At 42.5% G+C, this 15,495-nt stretch overlaps 2 protein-coding genes and 1 non-coding gene across 3 annotated transcripts in view; 1 reads left to right on the top strand and 2 right to left on the bottom strand.

Annotated features, from left to right (window-relative positions):
* Positions 1-15,495, top strand: part of BCO2 (beta-carotene oxygenase 2) — a 71,244-nt gene that overhangs the window by 18,152 nt on the left and 37,597 nt on the right. The window lies entirely within an intron of this gene.
* Positions 14,307-14,378, bottom strand: TRNAC-GCA (transfer RNA cysteine (anticodon GCA)). Its single transcript has one exon. It is a non-coding gene; the product is annotated as a tRNA-Cys (tRNA).
* On the bottom strand, positions 14,457-15,333 carry LOC136174389 (nuclear transport factor 2). Its single transcript, XM_065944552.1, has one exon. It carries the CDS (start codon positions 15,230-15,232, stop codon positions 14,849-14,851), a length of 384 nt encoding a protein of 127 aa, XP_065800624.1. The 5' UTR covers positions 15,233-15,333; the 3' UTR covers positions 14,457-14,848.

Genomic DNA, 15,495 nt, shown 5'->3' with positions numbered 1-15,495 from the left:
TTTTTATAGATTACACTCCACTTAAAGTTATTATAAAAGACTGACAATATTCCCTGTGCTGTCCATTATATCCCTGTATTGTATTCATTTTATACCTAGTAGTCTGTACCTCTTTTTAATTATTTATTTATTTTAATTGAAGGATAATTACTATATTGTCGCTAAGAGTCGGACACGACTGAGTGTCTTCACTTTCATTTTTCACTTTCATGCATGGGGGAAGGAAATGGCAACCCACTCCAGTGTTCTTGCCTGGAGAATCCCAGGGACGGGGAAGCCTGGCGGGCTGCCATCTATGGGGTCGCACAGAGTCAGACACGACTGAAGCGATTTAGCAGCAGCAACAGCATCTCTTCTCTTGTGGTTTGATGACCATTTTTAGTGTTGTGTTTGGGTTGCTTTTTCTGAGTGTGAATCTGTTGTAGTTTTTGGGTTTGCTATTCCCATGAGGTTTTGATATAGCAATCTATATGTGACAAAGTTGTTTTAAGTTGCTGATCTCCTCCCTGCCTAGAGGAGTTCTTTAGCATTTGTTGCAAAGCTGGTCCTTTAGCATTTGCTGCAAAGCTGAAGCAATTAGGTAAGCAATTGCTCTTAGGTAACAGAGGCCTTCAAGAGGGCTCCTGCCAATGAGCACTTCCCAGAACTGCTGCCGCCAGTGTCTTTGTCCCCACAGTTGTGTGCTCTGCCACCTCTGCAGGAGACCCTCCAGTACTAGCAGATAGGTCTGGTCCAGTCTCTTGTGGGATCACTGCTTTTTTCCCATGGGTCCTGGTGCACTCAAGAATTTTCATGTGCCCTTCAAGAATAGAGTTTCTGTTTCCTCCAGTCCTGTGGTAGTCCAACAATCAAATCCCACTGGCTTTCAAAGCCGGACTCTCTGGTGACTTCTCTTCCCATTGCTGGACTCAGGGCTCAGAACCTGCCCTCAAGTGGGAGAACTTCTGGGGTATGACTGTTTTCCAGTTCGTGGGTCCCACACCCTGTGGGCATGAGATAGAGTCCATCAAGTTGTGCCCTCCCTACTGCTTCCCTGTGGCTTCTCCTTTGTCTTTGTGTGGAGGGTATCTTTCTGGTAGCTTCCAGCATTTTTCTACTGATGGTTGTTTACAAGTCAGTTGTGATTCTGGTGCTCTCACAATAAGGGGTGAATGAATGTCCTTCTACTCCACCATCTTGAGATCCCAACTTATTTAAAGGGAGTGGTGGAGACCTGAAGCAAACACGACTCTACCTGTGAACAAGAATAGCTCTTCTTGGTTGTTCAGGCCACATCTGAAGCTTATTCCACAGAATTGCCTGCCCTTGAAACCTTGAACTCTGAAACTCTACTCTCTTCTTAAAACCCCAATTTCCACACCCCTCCATTCCTGTGAAACTTACCTTTAATTGCTTCATGTTCTCGTCTTACTCTTCTCCATCATTTCAGTTTATCAGCTTTCCTTTAGCTTCTTCTCCCTGGTATAGATTCCACGGTCTATAGATTTCTATAGATTCCTTCACATACACCCTTACTGCCACCATCCTCTCTACCTTTGCCCTGGTGAGCTACCTGCCTCTGACCATTTCTGGTTCTACATCAACCTATTTCTGGTTTCCTCTTCTCAGTGTCCAGGCCTGCTAAGCATTTCTAGAGGAAATCACATAACCTAACAGATTGATTCAATGACAGAATTATGATTTCCAGCCCCATCTGAGTCTTTGGTGCTGCCAGGAAGTCTTTAGCTCTTTCCAGCTTCCCACGGGGTCCCTTTCCTGAAACTTCCTTCACTCTCCCTGTGCCTTTGACCATCAACAGACAGACCTGCCCACTTCATTATGGATAGAGGGGCAGTGGAATTTGAGCTCCTTCAACTGCCCTCTTCCTCACCTCCCTACTTCTGCAGAGAGTTACTCCTGCCTGTCATCATCAGAGCAGGAAGAGGCTTCTTCCCCTCCTCTGAAACCTCGCCACATCATTCCTGCCCTCCCTTTGTATCTGTTCTCCTTCACTAATCCCTCATCTCAGCCTGCAAGTGTCCTCTCATCCTGAAATCCCCTCATTCCTTCGCACCTTCTTCTCCAACTAGTACCCTCTCTCCTGCCCTCACTGTTTCTGTTTTCCTGCTTCCTGAGGTCTTCTCAGTTCACTTCCATCTGACTTTTCACCCCTCCATGCTACAGTGCATGCATGTGTGCTAAGTTGCTTCAGTCGTGTCTGACTCTTTGTGACCCTATGGACTGTAGCCCACCAGGCTCCTCTGTCCATGGGATTCTCCAGGTAAGATTACTGGAGTGTTTTTTCATGCCCTCCTCCAAGGGATCTTCCTGACCCAGGGATCAAACCTGCATGTCCTGCAGTTCCTACCTTACAGCCGGATTCTTTTACTGCTAAGCCACCGGGGAAGTGGTATCAGTTCTCAAAAAGGTCACCAAAGCCTATTAAGTATTAAATGAAATGGGTTTTCCAGTCCTCAGTCTACTTTTCTACAACATTTGGCCTTCTTGTCAATGTCCTAACATTCTCTGGTCCTGGATTCCCACATAACACTTTCCTGATTCTTCTCCTGTCCCTCTGATTGTATGTTCTAAAATAGTTTTTTGCTGTTCACCTTACTTCACTTCTCCCTTCAGTGTTGATGTTCCCCAGCCTCTGACCTGAGTATTCCTTCCTTTGCTCTCATTGTGTGCTTTCTTTGATATAGTAGAAATAGTATATTCTTTAGAGTAAGATGGAGTGGGTTCAGATTCCATGTTCACCATGTATCAGCATTATAATCTTGAGCAAGTTTTCCCTTATGAAAAATGGGGCTAATAATACTGATTTTAATGACTGAGTATGAGGATTAAAGGAGATAATGCCTATAAAGGGCTTCACTCAGTGGCTGACAGGAATGAACACTTAGTATATTTTCTTTCCCTTCTTTCCCTTCAATGCCCTCTTTCCCCATTCCTCTCCCTGATAAGTAACTTCTAGTTCAGCTTACTTTTGTAGATTCCAGGATGTGGAGTCAGCACTGGACTGAGATCCTTGTTCTGCCACGTGCCTGTCCTATGACCTTGATTTGTTGTTGCTGTGAACCTTGGTTTCGACGTCTATACTTTGGTGATAGTAGTTCCACATCTGTAATCAATGTTGGGTCAGGGGAGCAAATATTTATATATTTGACCCTTGAACAACACAGGGGTTAGGCGTGCCAAACCTCTGACAGTGGAAAACTGTTTATATCTTATAGTCAGCCTTTTGTACCCATGGTTCCATCACATCTGTGGGTTTTTATCAGACAACTGCAGATTGTATAGTTTGCTACAGTATTTCAGTCCAGTTCAGTTTAGTCACTCAGTCGTGTCTGACTCTTTGTGACCTCATGAACTGCAGCTTGCCAGGCTTCCCTGTTCATCACCAACTTCCAGGGCTTCCTCAAACTCATGTCAATCGAGTTGGTAATGCCACCCAACCGTCTCATCCTCTGTCGTCCCCTTCTCCTCCTGACTTCAATCTTTCCCAGCATCAGGGTTTCTTCCAATGAGTCAGCTCTTCACATCCGGTGGCCAAAGTATTGGAGTTTCAGCTTAAGCATCAGTCCTTCCAATGAATATTCAGGATTGATTTCCTTTAGGATTGACTGGTTTGATCTCCTTGCAGTCCAAGGGACTCTCAAGAACTTTCTCCAACACCACAGTTCAAAAGCATCAATTCTTCAGTGCTCAGCTTTCTTTATGGTCCAACTCTCACACCCATACAACATTACTGGAAAAAACATAGCTTTGACTATACAGACCTTTGTCAGCAAAAATCTGTGTATAACTGGATCCATACAAAACAAACTTATGTTGTTCAAGGGTCAACTGTATACACACACACATTATATATATGTATATATACATATATATCTTTTCATAAGTATTATTGTTGTTCAGTTGCTCAATTGTGTCCAACTTTTGTGACCCAATGGACTGCAGCATGCCAGGCTTCCCTGTCCTTCACCATCTCCAGGAGCAGTGAGTCAGTGATGCCATCCAACCATCTCATCCTCGGTCGTCCCCTTCTCCTCCTGTCTTCAATCTTTCTCAACACCAGGGTCTTTGCAAATGAGTCGGCTTTTTGCACTAGGTGGCCAAAGTATTGGAGCTTCAGCTTCGGCGTCCACCCTTCCAATGAATATTCAGGGTTGATTTCCTTTAGAATGGACTGGTTTTATTTCCTTGCAGTCCAAGGGACTGTCAAGAGTCTTCAGCACCACAGTTCAAAAGCATCAATTCTTCAGTGCTCAGTTTTCCTTATGGTCCAACTCTCACATCCATACACGACTGGAAAAAACTATAGCTATGACTAGATGAACCTCTGTTGGCAAAGCAATTCTCTGCTTTCCAATATGCTGTCTAGGTTGGTCATAGTTTTTCTTCTAAGGATCAAGCATCTTTTAATTTCATGGCTATAGTCACCATCTGCAGTGATTTTGGAGCCCAAGAAAATGAAGTCTGTCCCTGTTTCCATTGTTTCCCCATCTATTTGCCATGAAGTGATGGGACTGGATGCCATGATCTTTGTTTTTTGAATATTGAGTTTTAAGCCAGGCTTTTCACTCTCCTCTTTCACTTTCATCAAGAGGCTTTTAGTTTCTCTTCACTTTCTGCCATGAGGGTGGTGTCATTTGCGTATCTGAGGTTATTGATATTTCTCCAGGCAATCTTGATTCCAGCTTGTGCTTTATCCAGGCCAGCATTTCGCATGATGTACTCTGAATGTAAGTTAAGTAAGCAGAGTGACAATATACAGCCTTGATGTACTCCTTTCCCAATTTTGAACCAGTCTGTTGTTCCATGTCCAGTTCTAACTGTTGCTTCTTGACCTGTATACAGGTTTCTCAGAAGGCAGGCAGGGTGGTCTGGTATTCCAAATGCTTCAAGAATTTTCTGAAGTTTGTTGTGAACCACACAGTCAAAGGATTTAGAATAGTCAATGAAGTAGAGTAGATGTTTTCCTGGACTTCTCTTGCATTTCCTATGATTCAACGGATGTTGGCAATTTGATCTCTGTTTCCTCTGCTTCTTCTAAATCCAGCTTGAACATCTGGAAGTTCTTGATTCATGTACTATTGAAGCCTAGCTTGGAAAATTTTGAGCATTACTTTGCTAGCATGTGAAATGAATACATTTGTGCAGTATTTGAACATTCTTTGGCATTGCCTTTCTTTGGGATTGGAATGAAAACTGACTTTTTCCAGTCCAGTAGCCACTGCTGAGTTTTCCAAATTTGCTGGCATATTGAGTTTAGGATTTGAAACAGCTCAGCTGGAATTCTATTACCTCCACTAGCTTTTTTCATAATGATGCCTCCTAAGGCCCACTTGACTTCACTCTCCAAATGTTTGGTTCTAAGTGAGTGATCACACCATTGTGGTTATCTGGGTCATTAAGATCTTTTTTGTACAGTTCTTCTATGTATCCTTGCCACTTCTTAATGTCTTCTGTTTCTGTTAGGTCCATACCACTTCTGTCTTTTATTATGCCCATCTTTATATGAAATATTCCCTTGAAGTGAACTGAAGTGAAGTGAAAGTCACTCAGTCGTGTCCGACTCTTTGGGACCCCATGGACTATAGAGTCCATGAAATTCTCCAGGCCAGAATACTGGAGTGGGTATCCTTTCCCTTCTCCAGGGGATCTTCCCAACCCAGGGATCAAACCCAGGTCTCCCACATTGCAGGCAGATTCTTTACCATCTGAGCCACAAGGGAAGTCCATATTCCTCTGGTATCTCTAATTTTCCTGAAGAGATTACTAGTCTTTAACACTTTGTTGTTTTCCTCCGTTTCTTTGCATTGATAGCTGAGGAAGGCTTTCTTATCTCTCCTTGCTATTCTTTGGAACTCTGCATTCAGATGGGTATATCTTTCCTTTTCTCCTTTACCTTTTGTTTCTCTTATTTTCTCAGCTGTTTGTAAAGCCTTCTCAGATGATCATTTTGCCTTTTTGCATTTCTTTTTTTTTTTTTTTTGAGGATGGTTTTGATCACTGCCTCTTTACAATGTCACAAACCTCCATCCATAGTTCTTCAGGCACTCTATCAGATCTAATCCCTTGAATCCATTTGTTACTACCACTATATAATAAGGGATTTGATTTAGGTTATACCTTAGGGACTGTTGGTTTTCCCTGCTTTCTTCAACTTAAGCCTGAATTTTGCAATAAGGAGTTCTTGATTTGAGCCACATTCAGCTCCAGGTCTTGTTTTGCTGACTGTATAGAGCTTCTCCATCTTTGACTGCAAAGAATATAATCAATCTGATTTTGGTGTTGACCATCTGGTGATGTCCATATGTAGAGTCGTCTCTTCTGTTGTTGGAGGAGGGTGTTTGCTATGATCAGTGTCTTCTCTTGGCAAAAGTCTGTTAGTTTTTGCCATGCTTCATGTTGTACTCCAAGGCCCAATTTGCCTGTCACTCCAGGTATCTCTTGACTTCTTACTTTTGCATTCCAGTCTCCTGTGATGGAAAGGACATCTTTTTTTTTGGTGTTAGTTCTAGAAGGTCTTGTAGATCCTCATAGAACCATTCAGTTTCTGCTTCTTCAGCGTTAGTGGTTGGGGCATAGACTTGGATTACTCTGATATTAAATGGTTTGCCTTGGAATTGAACCGAGATCTTTCTGTCATTTTTGAGATTGCACCCAAGGACTGCATTTTGGACTCTTTGGTTGACTATGAGGGCTACTCCATCTGTTCTAAGGGATTCTTGCCCATAGTAGCAGATACAATGGTCATCTGAATTAAATTTGCCCATTCTGGTCCGTTTTAATTCACGTATTCCTAAAGTGTTGATGTTCACTCTTGCCATCTCCTGTTTGACCACTTCCAATTTATCTTGATTCATGGACCTAACATTCCAGGTTTCTATGTAATATTTTTCTTTACAGCATCAGACCTTACTTTCACCACCAGACACCCCCACAGCTGGGTGTTGTTTCTGCTTTCACTCTGCTTCTTCATTCCTTTTGGAGCTATTTCTCCACTCTTCTCCAGTAATATATTAGGCACCTGCCAACCTGAGGAGTTCATCTTTCTGTGTCATATCTTTTGCCTTTTTCATACTGTACATGAGGTTCTCAAGGCACGAATGCTGAAGTGGTTTGCTGTTCCCTTCTACTGTGAACATGTTTTGCAGAACTCTCCATCAAGACACATCTGTCTTGGTGGCCCTCCATTCAATTCAGTTCAGTTCAGTAGCTCACTCATGTCCGACTCTCTGTGACCCCGTGGACTGCAGCATGCGAGGCTCCCTGTCTATCACCAACTCCCGGAGCCTACTCAAACTCATGTCCACTGAGTCAGTGATGCCATCAATCATCTCATCCTCAGTCATCCTCTTCTCCTCCCAACTTCAATCTTTCACAGCATCAGGGTCTTTTCAAATGAGTCAGGTTTCACATCAGGTGACCAAAGAATTAGAGTTTCAGCTTCAACATCAATCTTTCCAATGAATATTCAGAATTGAATATTTCCGTTAAGATGGACTGGTTGGATCTCCTTGCAGTCCAAGGGACTCTCAAGAGTCTTCTCCAACACCACAGTTCAAAAGCATCATTCTTCCGCACTCAGCTTTCTTTATAGTCCTACTGTCATATCCTTACATGACTACAGGAAAAACCATAGCTTTGACTAGATGGACCTCTGTTGGCAAAGTAATGTCTCTGCTTTTTAATAAGCTGTCTAGGTTGGTCATAACTTTTCTCCCAAGGAGCAAGTGTCTTAATTTCATGGCTGCAGTCACCATCTGCAGTGATATTGGAGCCTAAGAAAATAAAATCTGTCAGTTTCCATTGTTTTCCCATCTATTTGCCATAAAGTGATGGGACCAGATGCCATGATCTTAGTTTTCTGAATGTTGAGTTTTAAACCAACTTTTTCACTCTCCTCTTTCACTTTTATCAAGAGGCTCTTTAGTTCTTCTTTGCTTTCTGCCATAAGGGTGATGTCATCTGCATATCTGAGGTTATTGATATTTCTCCCAGCAGCCTTGATTTCAGCTTGTGCTTCATCCAGCCTGGCATTTCCCATGATGTACTCTGCATAGAAGTTAAATAAGCAGGGGACAAAAATATAGCCTTGACATGTATGGCGTGGCTCATAGTTTCATGAGTTAGACAATGTGGTGATCCATGTGAACAGTCTGGTTAGTTTTCTGTAATTTTGACTTTCATTCTGTCTGCCTTCTGATGGATGAGGATAAGAGGCTTGTGGAATCTTCCTGATGGGAGGGACTAGATGTGGTTCTTGCTCTGGTAGGCAGGACAGTGCTCAGTAAATTTTTAATCCAATTTTATACTGATGGGTGGGGCTGTGTTCCCTCCCTGTAGTTTGGCCTGAGGCCAAACTGTGGTAAGGGTAATGGCAGTAATGGGGACCTCCTTCAAAAAGACATATGTCAGCATGCAGTTGCTCCCAGGACTATTGTATTCAGTGCCCCTGACCTCACAGCAGGTCCCTGTTAAGCCACACCTCCACCAAAGTCTCACAGACACTCACGAGCAATTCTGGCTCACTCTCTTTTGGGGTCACTGCTCCTTTCTTCTGGGTCCTGGTGCACACAAGGTTTTGTTGTGCCCTCCAAGAGTCTGTTTTCCCGGGGATTTTCAGTTCTTTCGTCAGATCCCCAAGTTGGGAAATCTGTTTTGGGTCCTAGAACTTTTGCAACAGTGCGAGAACTTCTTTGATATAATTGTTCTCCAGGTTGTGTGTCATCTGCTCAGTAGCTCTAAGTGGGGCTAATGGTGACTTCCTCTATGAGGACTGATGCCCCTCAATGAGCCTCCCAGGTCCCCGCGGCAGGTCACTGCTGATCTGTGCCTCCACAGGAGACCCTGAAACACTCAAAGGCAGGTCTGGCTCAGTCTCTTATGGGGGCCACTGTTCCTTTCCTTTTATCCTGGTGCACACAAGGTTTTGTTTGTACCCTCTGATTGTCTCTGTTGGGTCTTATATTTGATTTCACAAGTATATATTTCATAAATATATATATTTTATATAAAATTATGTTGTTCAAGGATCAACTGTATAAACACATTATGTACATACATATCTTTTCATAAATATATATTTTTATATCCTGGTGACGTGCCCAGCACAGTTTCCAGCACACAGTAAATCCTCAGCAGATGGTGTTGTTATCCCAGAGCCATCCCTATTCGTGTCACACACAGACACTTTCAAACATCTCTTTTCCACACCACACCCATCTCTTGTATCCTAGACCTGTATCTTGCCAGCTGGCTGTGACACATCTCTACTCTGATGATTTGCAAATGGCTCAGCCTCTTGTTCAAAACTGATCTGCTTGCTTTTCTCCCAATATTTGCTCTTCCTGTATTTTCCATGTCAGTTAAAGGGTCATCATCCATTCAGGGGTGATTTTTTTGGACTCTTTCTTTGTTACTGCCTACCTCGTGACAGTCATCTCTGACTTATTTCTGCAGTTTGTCCTTTTCTCATTGTACTGTTTCATTTTAAGCTTTCATCTCTTCTCACTTGAATTTTTACCTGGTTGTTCGTCTTTTTGTTCCATATTCTAGTGTGTTCAGAGTGACCTTTCTAAGACACAGGTTTCACTCTTTCACTTTCCTGTTCCTAAACTCCACGCTTTCCTGTTGAAGTTGACCTATTTCTCTGGCATGATTGCCTGCCACTAATGGCTAATACTAATTTGTTAACTGGCTGCTTTTTCAAGATACCATATACCTTCAGGTTCTTCCTTTTTTTTTTTTTTTTTCCCTTTTAATCACCTAATCTTAAGATGCCTTTTTACTCTTGTCCAACTGGCAAACATCCTTAAAGAATCATGTTCTTCCCTCTTGATTTTTCCCTGATGTCCACATCCTTCCAATCTATTGTTCCTCCTGTGCATAGACAGTTTAAAAAAAAAACAAAAAAACAAAAACCCAACACTTTTCCATTAGTGCAGTAATCATTGTGTTCTTCCCAGGTGGTGTTAGTGGTGAAGAATCTGACTGCCAATACAGGAGACTCACAAGATGTGTGTCTATCCCTGGGTTGGGAAGATCCCCTGAAGTAAGAAATGGCAACCTACTCCAGTATTCTTGGCTGGGAAATCCCAAGAACAGAAGAGCCTGGAGGGCTACAGCCCATGGAGTTGCAAAGAATCAGATGTGACTGAAAACACACACACACATCATGGTAGTAATTTATACACCTATAATTTCTGGGCTTGGACAATGCCTCTCAGATAGCAGAGACTCAAGAAATGTTGGTTGATTTGACTAAATAAATACTTAGAATGATAGAGTCAAGAAGGATCTTGTGAGATGGAATCTAACAAGTTAATTATCTAAAAGTAATTTGGGTCAAGAAAATCAGTTATTACAAGAATGAGCACGGAAGAGATTGACTTAATAGCAGAACGTGCCAAAAATTAGGGGTTTGCTCGACAGCTCAGTATGAGTCAACAATATGAGATGGTAACAAAGAAAAATAAGAAGGAAAGAAAAAAATATGAATAAATGAGGAAGCTAAGTGTCTGAGTTTACATCCAGAGTATAGGTTTGGCTCTATGTATCATGATTTTATTGGGATTTAGAGTGGAGTAACAATAAAACTATTTTGTTTTTAATGTTTTTTGAAAAAAATTACCAAAATATGGTGAGAAACTGCTAGCTGATATCAAGGATAAAAGGGAGAAAGCCCAAATGCACAAAATAAGAAATGACAATGAAGGAATTCTCTGGCAGTCCAGTGGTTAGACTCCATGCTTCCACTGCAGGAGGCACCAGTGTGATCCCTGGTCAGGGAACTAAGATCCCACAAGTATGTTGCAGGCAAAAAAAAAAAAAAAAAAAAAAGAAAGAAATGACAATTAAAAAGAAGTCATTGAATAGATGACTTTTGCATAGATGGGCCTCTATGCAAATATGCTTGGAAACCTCAAGGAAATGAATAATTTCCTGGGGGAAATACAGATTAACAAAATTGACAGAGGTAGAAAGTTTAAAGACACCAGTTTTGTAGAAGTAAACAAGAAACTTATTGAATAACCGCCTCCTTAAAAAAGCACTAAACCTCAATTATTTCACAGAGAAATTCTACCAAACTTTTGAATATCAGATAGTTCCAGTGCCTTATAGATTATTTTTGTTCAGTTGCTCAGTCATGTGCAACTCTTTGCAACCCCATGGACTGCAGCATGCCAGGCCTCCCTGTCCTTCACCCATCAACCATCACCCATACTCAAACTCATGTCCATTGAGTCAGTGATGCAATCCAACCATCTCATCCTCTGTCATCACCTTCTTTGCCTGCCTTCAATCTTTTCCAGCATCAGGGTCTTTTCTAATGAGTCAGCTCTTTGCATTAGAAGGCTGAATTATTGGAGTTTCAGCTTCAGCATCAACTTTCCAATTAATATTTAGGATTGATTTCCTTTAGGATTGACTGGTTTGATCTCCTCGCAGTCCATGGGACTCCCAAGAGCTTTCTCCAACACCACAATTCAAATGCATCAATTCTTTGTTGCTCAGCTTTCTTTATGACCAACTCTCATATCCATACATGACTATTGGAAAAATCATAGCTTTGATTATACAGACCTTGTCGGTGAAGTAATCTCTCTGATTTTTAATATGCTGTCTAGGTTTGTCATAGCTTTTCTTCCAAGGAGCAAGTGCCTTTTAATTTCATGGCTGCAGTCACCATTTGCAGTGATTTTGGAGCCTAAGACAATTAAGTCTCTCACTGTTTCCATTGTTCCCCCATCTATTTAACATGAAGGGATGGGACCAGATGCCATAATCCTAGTTTTTTGAATGCTGAGTTTTAAGCTAGATTTTTCATTCTCCTCGTTCACCTTCATCAAGAGGCTTAGTTCCTCTTTGCTTTCTGTCATAAGGGTGTTGTCATCTGCATGTCTGAGGTTATTGATATTTTTCCTGGCAATCTTGATTCCAGCTTGTGCTTTATCCAGCCTGGCATTTCGCATGATGTACTCTGCATAGAAGTTAAATAAGCATGGTGACAATATATAGCCTTGAAGTACTCCTTTCCCAGTTTTGAACCAATCTGTTGTTCCATGTCTGTTTCTAACTTTTGCTTCTTGGGCTACACAGGTTTCCCAGGAGACAGATAGGATGGTATTCCCATCTCTTCAATAATTTTTCAGTTTGTTGTGGTCCACACAGTCAAAGGGTTTAGAGTAGTCAATGAAGCAGAAGTAGATGATTTTCTTGAATTCTCTTGCTTTTTCTATGATCCAACAGTTGTTGGCAATTTGATCTCTGTTTCCTCTGCCTTTTCTAAATCCAGCTTCAACATCTGGAAGTTCTCAGTTAATGTACTGTTGGAGAATTTTGAGCATTACTTTGCTAGCATGTGAAATGGTTTTGATCACCACCTCCTGTACAATGTTACAAACCTGTGTCCATAGTTCTTCAGGCACTGTCTATCAAATCTAATCCCTTGAATCTATTTGTCACTTCCACTGTATAATCATAAGGGATTTGATTTAGGTCATATCTGAATGACCTAGTAGTTTTCTCTACTTTCTTCAATTTGAGTCTGAATTTTACAATAAGGAGTTCATGATCTGAGCCATTGTCAGCTCCCAATCTTGTTTTTGCTGACTGTATAGAGCTTCTTCATCTTCAACTGCAAAGAATATAGTCAGTCTGCTTTCGGTATTGACAATCTGGTGATGTCGTTATGTAGAGTTGTCTCTTGTGTTGCTGGAGAGAGAGTTTCCAATGACCAGTGCATTCTCTTGGCAAAAGTCTGTTAGTTTTGCCCTGCTTCATTTTGTACTCCAAGGCCAAATTTGCCTGTCACTCCAGGTATCTCTTGACTTCTTACTTTTGCATTCCAGTCCCCTGTGATGCAAATGACATTTTTTTTTTTTTTTTGGTATAAGTTCTAGAAGGTCTTGTAGGTCCTCATAGATCTGTTCAACTTCAGCTCCTTCGGCATTAGTGGTTGGGGCATAGACTTGGATTACTGTGCTATTGATTGGTTTGCCTTGGAAAAGAACAGAGATCATGCTGTTGTTTTTAAGTCCTTTTGCTGACTCCCGAGGTTGGGAACTCTGTTATGGGCCCTAGAACTGTTGCTACAGTGCGAGAACTTCTTTGGTATAACTATTCTCCAGTTTGTGTGTCATCTGCACAGTGGCTCTATGGTGGGGCTAATGGCGACTTCCTCCAAGAGGACTTATGCCACATGTCGCGCCCCCCAGGTCTGCTGCACCCAGAGCCAGGGTCCCCGCGGCAGGTCACTGCCGACAAGGGCCTTCACAGGAGACTCTCAAACCCTCAAAGGCAGGTCCGGCTCAGTCTCTTGCGGGGATCACTGCCCCTTTCCCTTTATCCTGGTGTGCACAAGGTTTTGTTTTTCCTCTCTGATTTTCTCTGGCAGATCTGAGATTTCATTTTAAACGTGATTGCGCCTCTCCTACTGTTTTATTGGGGCTTCTCCTTTGCCCTTGGATGAGGGGTATCTTTTTTTGTTGAGATCCAACGTTCTCCTGTCAATGGTTGTTCAGCAGCTACTTGTGATTTTGGTGTTTTCACAAGAGAAGATGAGTGTACATCCCTCTACTCTTCCATCTTACTTATAGCAGATGTAAGATTAATTTAGAGGCTTGAAAATGGAGGGAAGTTTCCTAATTCTTTTTATGAAGCAAGTCTAATATTGGTATCAACACATGACAAAGTTGGTACAAAAAAGAAAACAATTATTCCTATTATTTATGAATATCCATGAAAAAGTACAAAATATATAGTATTACTAGAATGCTAATAAATATTTTCTTAGGAAACAGAATCCAACACTACATTAAAAGCATAATTCACTATCATCAGGTAGGATTAATTCCAAGAATGCAATAGAGGTTCATAATTTGGAAATCTATCTTGTCATTCACCATATTAATAGGTTGGTGGAAAAATAATCATGTGTGTGCATGCTCAGTCATATCTGACTCTTTGTGACCCCGAGGACTATAGCCCGCCAGGCTCTTCTGTCTGTGGGATTCTATAGGCAAGACTATTGGAGTAAGGTGCCATTTCCTACTCCAGAGGATCTTCTTGACCCAGGGATTGAACCCACATCTCCTGCATTGGCAGGCAGATTCTTTACCACTGTGCAACCTGGGAAGCCACACACACATATATTATATACACATATGTATATACATGAAGTGAAGTGAAGTCGCTCAGTCATGTCCTACTGTTTGTGACCCCGTGGACTGTAGCCTACCAGGCTCCTCCATCTATGGGATTCTCCAGGCAAGAATACTGGAGTGGGTTGCCATTTCCTTCTCCAGGGGATCTTCCCAACCCAGGGATCGAACCCGGGTCTCCTGCATTGCAGGCAGACGCTTTAACCTCTGAGCCACCAGGGACGCCCCATGTATATACATATATATACACACACACACATAAATTGATATATTTTCTTTTTTTTTTTTTTTTTTGTTAAGAAAATTTTCGTGGTTTTATTGTATCATGAGGCATTGAAACATCTGAACAAATCAATATCTGGGCGGTGAGGCAGCTGCTTTCTCCTTCACTTCTTTGGGTTACTAGAGCAACTTGTCAGTAGATTAAAAAAAAAAAAAAAAAAAAGACAACCTTTTGTATTACTTAAGTCTTTCCAAGGCATGCGCTGGTACAACACAAACTTCTCCTGTCAGATGCAACTAGTCTAGCGTCCAAACATCATGCACAACACCTCGGTAGCAGCAGCGCACTGCGCCCACGCCCACCGCGGCCCTGCTCATTTGTGAATGATATTTGGAGCATCTGGAGGAGTGTGAATAGTATCGGAAGAGGAGGGAGGAGGAAACAGCATGAGTGCCTGGCTGGGAGGAGGTCAGCCAAAGTTGTGCAGGGCAAGCCTGAACATGTCATTGGTGCAAACCCAAGCATCGTTGATGTTCTTTAATAGGAACATCTGGTGGAACCCCATGATGGGGTCTTCATCGGCCTTGAGCTGGCCCACAACCATGCTGATGATGCAGCTGTCTGGTGTGGGCTGATGGTCCTGCGCCGTGATGCTGTGCTGGATTTTCTGGAATGGAAGGCTAGACAATTTCTCCACAATGGCAGCTTTCCCCTGGAATTGCTGTCCTTCCCACGTAAGGCATGATGCATCAATATAAATTGCGCCTAGTTGAGTTCTGTCATTATCAAATAACTGGTAGTAATGTTGAATGAAGCTGGATCCAATCTGCTCCCAAATTGGCTTGTCTCCCATTCTGGAGCGTCACCCGGCCTCGTTGAGACCCAGTGCTGACTCCGGAACAGGCTGGGTGGCGTCTACCCATACCCGGATTCTTGGCGGGCTGGCGGCAGGACGTGGGGATGGGGTCCGCCCACTAGCCTGCCTGCAGTTTGCGGGACTCGGGCAGGCCTGGCTAGGCCAGACGGGGCGGGGCCCGGAGCGCCCCATCTGGGTGGTCCATACCAGAGAAAAAGCCTGGCCTCGGAGCGGTCCAGTGTGCCCGCCACCTGCACTGT

Source organism: Muntiacus reevesi, chromosome 9 (assembly GCF_963930625.1).
Source record: "Muntiacus reevesi chromosome 9, mMunRee1.1, whole genome shotgun sequence".
Taxonomy (NCBI): Eukaryota; Metazoa; Chordata; class Mammalia; order Artiodactyla; family Cervidae; genus Muntiacus; species Muntiacus reevesi.
Note: the sequence above shows the minus strand (reverse complement) of the source record. Positions and strands in the feature narration are given on the sequence as shown.

Excerpts from the sequence above, each read along its gene's own strand:
- LOC136174389 (XM_065944552.1), bottom strand. The coding sequence starts at position 15,232 with ATGGGAGACAAGCCAATTTGGGAGCAGATTGGATCCAGCTTCATTCAA.